This window comes from Lactuca sativa, chromosome 3 (genome assembly GCF_002870075.4).
Source record: "Lactuca sativa cultivar Salinas chromosome 3, Lsat_Salinas_v11, whole genome shotgun sequence".
NCBI classification, from domain to species: Eukaryota; Viridiplantae; Streptophyta; class Magnoliopsida; order Asterales; family Asteraceae; genus Lactuca; species Lactuca sativa.
Genome location: NC_056625.2, coordinates 144,458,218 through 144,468,286, shown reverse-complemented (window position 1 = coordinate 144,468,286; position 10,069 = coordinate 144,458,218). Strand labels below are relative to the sequence as shown.

Here is a 10,069-nt window from a genome sequence, read left to right as displayed (position 1 = left end):
TTTCTTGATTTCTTGATTAGTTACGGTTATGTGTTGAAGTTTTATCTATAATTACAATGGATAATTATACATCTTTAAACAAAGGCAAATGAAATAATGTCAGGCTAATTTGATATTTATATTACTAATTAGATACGTGATATCTTTGGTCGGTGTTATAAGTTTTAAAATATAATTCTTCCATAATTTTAGATAATTTGAGAGCTTGAAATAAATTAATCTTTTGTTAAGTTTTCTTGTTGGACATCGATGATCACAAGGGTAAGAACAAAAACGTAGTTGTTTTCAAAGGTGCTCATTGTAAATCATTCGAATAGAATTATAGTTTCAGTATCTTAACGTTTTGTAAATCGGTCAACAACGAACCATAAACAATTAATTCACAATTGAAAACATGGCAGCATAATAATAATAATAATAATAATAATAATAATAATAATATATTTATTATAATAATAAGGACGTATAAACCAATGTGTTGCAAATATTAATGTATGGCAGACCCCTTCCGTACTTCAGGGGCATTGTCACATGGATCCTGTCTGCGACTCTTTCGATCTATTCCACGCCCATTTCCTTTCGGCATTTCATCGAACACTTTCCCTGCTTCTTCCTTTTTCTTCAAACCAATAATATCAGTGCCCCAAATCCGCCATTCTTCTTCTAATCCTGTCTACATCTTATCTTCTTGCACACCAACAATCAAACTAACAACAAGGACTTTTTGTTTCAGGTAATACTCTTCATCTCTATTAAAATTGTTTCAGTCTGAAGTAGGTGCAATCACAACTACCATGTTTGACTGAAGTAAAGTAAACATCTGACGATTGATGAATGATGTCCTCGTATTTTTTTTGAATGTTTCCCCCTTTTCTAGCTGTAAAAGAACGTTCTTTTTATCGTGTTTTCGTTTTCATGATATGAAATTCCACTTGGAAGTATCTGTAGCTTCACGAGCGTTACAGTGGTCCACAAAAATCGGTGACCACAGAGGCAAATACAAATATACGATACAATACCTTTCTTCCTAGTTGCTTACTGTTCTCTGTAAATGCGAGATGTACATCTAAACAATCGAGTACAATCATCTAATCCTAACTCAAGTTCAAAATTCCAGGTTTTTCCGAAGAAATTGAAGAACCCTAGTTCGTAGAAGGTAGAAAGAACCAGAGGATGCAATGCAGGTCTGCTATTCACCACAATTAGGATCTACAACGAAGAATCCATCTTCCTTCCGTCATTCCGGTGCTTACACAAGCCCAGGGACTCCAGATTACGGGGATAACAATGTCGGAAGCTTTCAAAAGGGTTGGTATTCAGAGAGAGTAGCGTTACCAAGCAACAGTAGCCGAAGACATATCAGTGCTGCAGCATTGATGCCATTCAATAGTGGAAGAACACTTCCATCGAAATGGGATGATGCTGAAAGATGGATTACAAGTCCAGTATCTGGTTTTGGCGTTTGCAAGACGACGACGACGACTACTTCTACTACTACAGCTCCACCACCTAGACGACCCAAAGCGAAAAGTGGCCCATTAGGGTTAGGTGGAACAACGACAACATCAACAACACCTGGTGGAGTTCATAATTACTTTTCAAACTATTCACCTGCTTTATTACCTGAAAATGGAAGCTCCAAGAATTTTCTCACAACAGGGGTTTTAGTCCCTGATCATGCATTACCTTTTCATCATGGAGTTGTTCAATCTCCTAACATTCCTGGATGGTCCGAATTGTTAATTGGATCTCCATATCCTGATTCCCAAGGTACAAAAACTACAATTTCGTCAATCTTTTGACTTTTTATTGAATGTTATTTGATGTTTTTAATTGAATTCTTGAAACACATAGATGAAAATGGTGTTTCGCGAGTTGTGTCACGGAGAGATATGGCGACACAAATGAGCCCTGTGAGCAGCCCGGAAACCTATACACCGCCGCCTGTGGAGGGCGTCAGCCACCATTCTTCAAGATCGGAAGTCAGAGATGTTCAGGTGGATAAAGGAGTCACTATTACAAAAAAATCAAAAAGACACAAGATGAAAGTGAAGAAGAATAATAGGGTAAAAGAGAGTAATAATGAATTATCTTTGACATGGAATACCACAGAAGGAGCAATGAAATTGTCAAAGTATCTCCCTCTCTTTCTCTCGATCTTTCTTTCTCTCTCTCACACACACACACACTAATTACAGAGTTTTTATTTTTAGGCTGCAGAAAGAGGAAGCGAGAATTACTGCGTGGGAGAATTTACAGAATGCGAAAGCGGAAGCATCGATTCGAAAACTTGAGGTGTGTGAATGAAATTTAAAATTTAAAATTTTTAATTTATTTATTTGGGTAGTATGAAAATTGAAAAGTGGGTTTTTTTCTTTTATTTTTGTTTGTTTAATAAAAAGATGAAATTGGAAAAGAAGAAGTCGGCGTCTATGGATAAGATCTTGAACAAGCATAGAGATGCACAAATGAAAGCTCAAGAAATGCGAAGTAGAATGTCGGAAAGTGTTGCTCCAAGAGATTCTTGGAAATTTAAGAGGTTTTTCAAGAATTCAATTGGGGGTTGTTTCCATTGTCATCATCATGATCATGATTGAATTCATGTTAATTTGACCTTAAAAAGTCAAAGGGTTGGGTTTCTATTGTATTTTGGTGATAGGGTTTATGGTGTTGTATAATTATGCAACAGGTTAACAAAAAGTTGATGACTTTGGAAATTCTTGAAATGATGAGATGAGGTGATAGAAAAGTGAATATAGTTTTCCTCAAGTAAAAAATTTTGTTAGATCGAAGATAAAAGGGGAAAGGGAGGGGGGTAAATATGTAAATTCCAATATGAATGAATGATTGGAGCAAGGTACATAATAGAACTTTTATTTTGTATTGTGAAGGTTGAAAATGAAAACCTAGTGACATATCTCAAGTCCATGTTCTCTCAAGAATGTCTTTTGTGATATGTTAATTTGACCTAAAAAAATTAATGACTTTTTACTATATTTTTCTATAAAAAAATGAACATTTTTTGAGCTTTCTTTTCATCTTAACAAACATGAAATCCGCCATCCAACTTGATAAAAATTGATTCCATTGTGAAAATATGGATTTATAGATTTATAGTATTTTTATGTAATATTTTTGTTTTCGGTTTGTCAAACAACAATAATATTGAATGTTTTTGTTGTTTGTTGAATATTTGTGGATGCTTTTTATTAAATTAAATAGAAAAGTAGACGATTTTGACTGGATCTAGCATATAATTGATGAACTCTTTTGTTGTTTATAATCGAACATATAATTGTTTATGATATTGAGAAACATGTTTAACATTTAATATAATAAATTAATATCTAATTAAGATGTATAACTATTTAGTACTAAATTACATAGTTTGTAATTTTATTATATTTACGTACTTGTATTTCTAATAATATTTATATTCACCTTTAGATAATAATGAAAACTTTGAGTATATATTAGAAATCGGAAAATAAAATATATTTACTCTAATAAATGAAGATTTTTTTTGTCATATTTCACACTCTCATTCAATTTGTCAAATGTCATTTTATGGTTATTTTGAGTTAATTTTTTTCCGCGTATCATTTTATGAGTTTTCTATTTTATTAAATTCACATAATATTTTAATATAATAATTGTAATAAATGTAGTATTAAATGGATATCAATCTCATTAATAAACTTATCTTTTAATTTCAAATTTTCTAAATTAAAGTTCATTAGTTTCTTTTGTTTATTTTTTAAATTATTTGTTTAATTTTTAAAAGATAAAAAAAAACATTTCAATTATAATAATTCATTATTTTTTTATTTTCTTCAAAATTCAAAGTTTCAAATATTTTAACATTTATATTTTTTTTTAAATTAACCCATGTAATACATGAGTCTCACAACTAGAATATTCTAGTATAACAAAATACTCAAACAAATAATAGTGTAAAATAATAATAACAAGACACCTAGGAATAATATGGTCTTTGAAAATGACTTTTTAATGTAGAAAGTGTCGGCAACAACATTCAGTTACATTTCTCTTTGAAAGACCTTTACACACTTTCGTAATGGTCTGTCTTAGCTTCTTTCCTTTTTTTAGCTAGAGATTACATTCTATCTTTTTATGAGTAACATTTTTTACAAGTGATTAGTGTTTGAACTTTTTTTCTAATAATTTTATACTAATATTGTATTATCTAGATTAAGTTAATACTTAAAACACGTTTTACTTTTGAAATACCTAAAATAAATAGTAGTAGTTTAAAAGATATAAATAACAGTATTTGGTTTTCTTCTATAGTGAAATTTTGAAGAGGTGGAAACGTGGAATACAATTGTTTGAAACAAAATTTCACATATATGAACAATAAAAACCGGATTCTTTAACCATTTAGTGATCATTATTTTTTCGGTTTTCTTTTAACACTTATTTACAAGTATATCAATGTTACGGATCTTATTTTGTATATCAATATCGATACATTTTTAAAGGAAATAATTATGTTACAATAGTCACAATATAATATTGTTGATTTTTGTGACATAGTCCTTAGAATTTATCGATATTGATCTATAATTAGTACAAGTAAAAAAAAATCAACTTTGATTTGTTTGATCATGGTTTTGGATGATGAAAAATGTAAAAGTTTGAAAAAGAATATTATTAATCTATCGGTTCTCATATTTTTTTATGGTCTTATTTGAACTGTCCCCACAACCTATAATAGATAATACTTGTTCAAACTTTTATAAGAATGTATCAAAAACACTTTTCCTAAGAGTGAAACAAAAAATTAACATAGAGACAACCTATAATGGATAATACTTGTTTAAACTTTTATAATAATCTATCAAAAACACTTTTCCTCCAAGAATGAAACAAAAAATTAAATGGATAATACTTGTTTAAGCTTTTACAATAATGTATCAAAACACTCTTCCTCTAAGAATGAAACAAAACAAAATTAACATGGTGAAAACCTATAATGGATAATATTTGTTCAAACTTTTACATCCACAACTTGTTTTAAGTTTCATGACATTCTTCCAAAAAAATGACAAAGTGGCTATTTGGTAGAAACCAAATTAATCATTGTTGAACCATTAAGAGGTCTAAACTATTCAGTAATACTTGGTAAGATTGCTGAATGAAAAAATTATTGTTTTAACTTTTGACATCTACAAAGATATTTTGTCCTACAACCAATAAAATTCTTACCAATTTTGATTATAAGTAACCAATTCACTTGTATTAATACAAGTTGAAACTCGATTACGAATTGAGATCCCATTTGAATCTCCAAAATCAGAAACCCTAAATACCCGAATTAACTCCAATCAAACATAAGTTTCAAACAAGCAAAATGTATAAATTACAATAACAATCAACAATAAACAATCCAAATTAGAAGCATATTATAAATGAACTCCATCCATTAAATATTTTAGTGGACATCAACAAATGGCAAATCCACATCCACATACTTTATAATTTTAACCAAAAGATTCAACATAACACAAACACATGCAAATCTTCGTCTAATAAGGCCTATACCTCATATCCGACCTTGAAGATCTCCCACCACCGCCCATACTTCCACCTAAGCCGCCCATGCCGCCACTTAAGCCGCCCATACCTCCCCCCATCCGCCCCATTCCTCCCATCCTCCCCATCCCACCATAACCCCACTACAAAATTTAAAATTAAAATTAAAAACATTTTTCAACATCAATCTTTCATTTTGATAAAGAGAACAAAATAAAAACAAATCTAGCCACATTGACAAAACTTAGGTTATGTTTTGCGTAACAGCTGAAAAGTTAGTTGTTAAATAAAAAGCTAGCTGATAGCTGATAAGCTAGCTTATTTTTTGAGCTTTTTTAAAAAACTAATTAAACTAGCTTTTTAGGAGCTTTTTAAAAATTTTCAAAATTTACCCCTTAATTAATTATATAAAAACATTCTTATAAATGTCCATTTATATCATTTTATATCTTTCAGCTAGCATTTCAGTTAGTTTTACCAAACGTTATTTTTTATCAGCTAGCTTTTTATTTAACAGCTAGCTTTCACTTTTCAGTTAACAGCTAGCTTTTCAGCTAATACGCCAAATATAGCCTTAAAAGGACATTTAAAAAAATACGTTTCTATAATAATTATGGGGTATATTTGGAAACTTTTAAAAAACCTCCTAATTAACTAGTTATAGCTTTTTAAAAAGCTAATTTATAAGCTACTTTTTGGATTGTCAAACATGACAACTTAGAAAAAGCTCGAATAATAAGCTAGCTGTGACATGTCAAACACAACCTTTAGTCTTTTTGCAAAACTAGTGGTTATTATGGAATAAATAAATAAAAAGTTAGATTTGTCTTTTTCTCTTTAAAAAAAATACTCACATCATCAAAATCCAAGCTTCCATACATTCTTCCATAGCCTCGCATGGGCCCATAACTACCTCCATACGGTTCAGGATTTTCCAAATATGCCCCTCCTCCTCCTCCACTTGACCCCCCATCATCAACAGGTGTAGCTGAATCTATTGCAACCTAAAAATGCAAAAATTACTCCATAGTCCACATAACTATATAAATTGCAAATTTGGTCCCTATTGTATACTAAAATCAACAGGTTTAGTCCAACTTTTACTTTTGTTACAAATTTGTCCTCATTGTTTCATTTTGTTGTGGTCAATCAATACTAACACGGTTGTTGGTTTATTTCAGAATGACTATATTGCCCTTAGACCAAACCCGGAGAAAAAAAAAACAATACACTACAGGGACCAAATATGTAAATTTATCATACCATTATAACTTTTCATCAACATAAGAAGTTTTTTGTTAAAAGTTAGAACGTATCATATTCAATAAATGGAAAATAATTTAAAAACTTATATTTTCAAGATAATTTAAAATAAAATACGTTATGACTTATGAAAATGTTACTAACAAAATTACAAATTTGGTCTTTGATGTATATTATTGTGGGGTTTGGTCAAAGGGCAAAATTGTCATTTTACAAAGAACCAACAGATGTGAAGTTGGATTTAACCAACGAAAAACATAAAATTTGTGTTTCATTCGGAGTATACAACATACACATAGAAAAAAAAAAACTGTAATTTATTCTAAAAAAATATTACAAGTTATATAAAAAAAATTAAAAAATGTATTTTTTTTAAAGTACCTGTTGTCCACAAATCTCATGTGACCTTCTTGACACACGATCTGCAACACCATCTTCAGCAAATGTCACAAAACCAAACCCTCTGTGACCAGATCTTTTTGGATCCTATATATTATTATTAAAGCTGTTAATTTTTTTAAATTGACCATCTTGCCCTTGGACCAAGACCAAGAAAAAACAGTATGATCATCAACTTGCAAACATCCATCAGCAAAATATTCTTATCGCTTTGGTTCAGCCAATAAATACAACATATCTTTTTTTCATTCTAGGTCCAAGGGTAAAATGGTCATTTTCAGAAAGTATCATCTCAGTATTTAGATTCAATGATCCAGAGACCAAAACCATCAATATGAAACATTAAAATAAAGACCAAACATACAAACAGGTCTTTTAGAAACCAAAATCATTATAAAACTATTCCTTTATGGACCAAAACCAAAAGGATCGATAAAATCAAGGACCAAAATTGTAAATTAAAATACCTTTGGGACATAAGCATCCAAAATTCTTCCAAATCTTCCAAAATATTGGCGAAGATCTTCTACACTAGCATCCTGAGAAAGCCTACCAACAAAGATTTTCTTTCCCATTCCCCGAGTTGACTCGCCTCCTGTAAAAATCATGAAATTAAATAAATAATTGTTTGGTTATTTTAATTTAATTTTATGGAAAATGAAAATGAAAACATACTTCCATAAATGGGGCCCGGGTAATCATATGATGTAGGAGCACCTAATGCAGCATATCTAGTTGTCACATACGCATTATATGCACCATATCCTCCTCCTCCTCCTCCTCCTCCACCACCACCACCACCACCACCGCTACTGCCGCCGTGAGACATCCGGCTAACTGGCCGGAAATCATCTTCTTTGGGTGTTGCTCGGTCAACAACCACAGTTGACCCCCCTAGTTCATGGGTTTCAGACATGAGATCATCCACAGAATCTGTAAACAAATAAGATAATAAGTTAATTGCTTGAAAGTTCGATAAATTGTTTGAATTTTAATCAAATTAAAAAGATTTAAATCTTTAATGGAATTACCAGCAGTTGCAAAAGTAATGAAACCAATTCCACGATGCCCTTTGGTGCTTGGATCCTACAGAAATTAGATATTAAGTTCCTATAAAAACAAATTAACAGAAGAAAATATAAAATTTTATGTACCTTGGGCATGTACAAATCTGTAATTTCACCAAATTTATCAAAATGGCTGGAAAGGAACAAAGTAGCAAACACATTGTATATTAATAGAGACAAAAAAAAAAGCAACAACAAATTATAGAGTGTATAAAATCTATTATCTACCTCCTGAATTCATCTTCTGTAACTGAGGGAGGAATTCTAGCAACAAATATCCTGGTGACTTTCTTTGAAGGTGCTCTCATTTCCTCCTAAAGAAGAAGAAAAATAGCAAATTTGATTAAAATTATGAAAATTTCAGAAGTAGAATATGATAAAGTGTTTGAAAAAATACCTTTGGTGTGGCTATTTTTACTTCAAGTGCTCTATTCCCTAGGAAGTGTTCACTCGCAAGTGCAGCCTATAAAAATTGTCATCAGAAAATGATTTAAATTAATAAGTATGAAGATCTATCGATCTTGTATGTAATAAGAAAGTTTGAATACAGTAATAAACAATAACTTGCCTTGGCATCTTCAACTGTTGCAAAGGTAACATATCCAAAACCACGAGATCGACCACTTGAGCGCTCCTGGAATTATAAAATCCAGTTTAAGCATCAAAATTGGATTTGTTCACAGAAATTCAGATTGATTTATCACATTTTAATCAAGAAAGGGAGAGAAAGGAGCAAGCATTGATCTTTAAAGCTTATTCCTTTGAAGAAAATTTCATCATACAAAAGACCATGTTGTGATTCTAAAGTGTAACTAACCTTCATCACGATGCAGTCCTCCAAATCGCCATATTTGCTCATGTAATCCTTCAGACCATCGGTATCGACATCCCAAGGGATGCCCAATACCTAATATGGTAATATATATACAGACATACCATGGATTTGAGTTCTCAGTGAAACGATGAAACAGAAACAAAAAATGGAGGCATAAGGAGAAGCTTACCACGAGTTTTTTCTCAGACATAATGGAGAAAACAAGTATTAGGGTTTACAGTGAGAAAATCACACAAAACAACACTCAATTCCTTCTCTTTAGCTCTCCCGGTCTCACCAAATTCCTCTCTCTCAATTAATCTCTCACACACGAAGACGAAGGAGACTCCTGCACACAATACACACACCTCTTTCTCACACACAATCACCATCATCATCATCATCAATATCATCATATTCCAATACAAACTCACCATTTTTATCATCTGTACATCTGAAAAAACGTATACCTAAAATGGAATAATTAAACGATCGATTACCGATACCTTCGATTATATAGTTTTGTTCGGAATTTCAAAACCCTAAATCGCAGATCCCTCGGGTCGGGCCACACTCCACTCTCGGATCTCTCTCGCGCGCTCTCTCTCTCTCTCTCTCCAAGGCGCCGCTCAGCTACGCTCGTCTAATTGCAAAAAGAGCTTACCAGGAAAGGGAATCGTATATTTGGATATTATCTTCATGGGGAAAGTGACATTTAGGACCTTATACTAAGCTTAAACATCATTTATAACCCTAATGTTGAATTCATTTTACAAATTAGTACTTGCATATTTTTCAAGTAAAAGTATGAGTTACTTATAGAAATGGTCTTTTGTGGTTGTCCAAAAGTCATGTTTTCTGCCTAATATTTTCTAATAAACGTTTTGTTCCTAACTTTGAATTTTATCGTGGAAAAGATATTTCCTCTCATGCCATCTATTTTTTTTAATCAAATGAATTTATAGATTAT

The 10,069-nt window shown here is 31.5% G+C and overlaps 2 protein-coding genes across 3 annotated transcripts; one reads left to right on the top strand and one right to left on the bottom strand.

Moving 5' to 3' along the window:
* The first annotated feature begins 502 nt into the window (after positions 1–502).
* LOC111885716 (uncharacterized) lies at positions 503–2,754 on the top strand. The gene is made up of 5 exons (XM_023881960.3): positions 503–733; positions 1,118–1,770; positions 1,855–2,134; positions 2,214–2,295; positions 2,403–2,754. Exons 2-5 carry the CDS (start codon positions 1,179–1,181, stop codon positions 2,595–2,597), a joined length of 1,149 nt encoding a protein of 382 aa, XP_023737728.1. The 5' UTR covers positions 503–733; positions 1,118–1,178; the 3' UTR covers positions 2,598–2,754.
* Positions 2,755–5,402: 2,648 nt separating this feature from the next.
* LOC111885710 (uncharacterized) lies at positions 5,403–9,767 on the bottom strand. Of its 2 annotated transcripts, none has more exons than XM_023881953.2 (13): positions 9,606–9,767; positions 9,290–9,448; positions 9,103–9,192; positions 8,854–8,919; positions 8,683–8,748; positions 8,514–8,599; positions 8,373–8,418; positions 8,250–8,304; positions 7,894–8,151; positions 7,686–7,813; positions 7,201–7,305; positions 6,411–6,560; positions 5,403–5,699 (listed from the first exon to the last, which is right to left on the bottom strand). In XM_023881953.2, the coding sequence occupies exons 2-13, from the start codon at positions 9,308–9,310 to the stop codon at positions 5,550–5,552; spliced, it is 1,221 nt and encodes a 406-aa protein (XP_023737721.1). In that variant the 5' UTR covers positions 9,311–9,448; positions 9,606–9,767; the 3' UTR covers positions 5,403–5,549. The 2 variants fall into 2 exon arrangements, with proteins under 2 accessions (XP_023737721.1, XP_023737720.1); XM_023881952.3 differs by having other exon boundaries at positions 9,534–9,763.
* Between the last annotated feature and the right edge of the window lie 302 nt (positions 9,768–10,069).

Coding starts and splice junctions, on each gene's coding strand:
- LOC111885716 (XM_023881960.3), top strand. CDS start 1,179: ATGCAGGTCTGCTATTCACCACAATTAGGATCTACAACGAAGAATCCA. Junction 1,771..1,854: donor TCCATATCCTGATTCCCAAG/GTACAAAAACTA, acceptor TGAAACACATAG/ATGAAAATGGTGTTTCGCGA. Junction 2,135..2,213: donor GGAGCAATGAAATTGTCAAA/GTATCTCCCTCT, acceptor TTTTATTTTTAG/GCTGCAGAAAGAGGAAGCGA.
- LOC111885710 (XM_023881953.2), bottom strand. CDS start 9,310: ATGTCTGAGAAAAAACTCGTG. Junction 8,920..9,102: donor AGGACTGCATCGTGATGAAG/GTTAGTTACACT, acceptor TTATAATTCCAG/GAGCGCTCAAGTGGTCGATC. Junction 6,561..7,200: donor ATGAGATTTGTGGACAACAG/GTACTTTAAAAA, acceptor TTGCATTTTTAG/GTTGCAATAGATTCAGCTAC.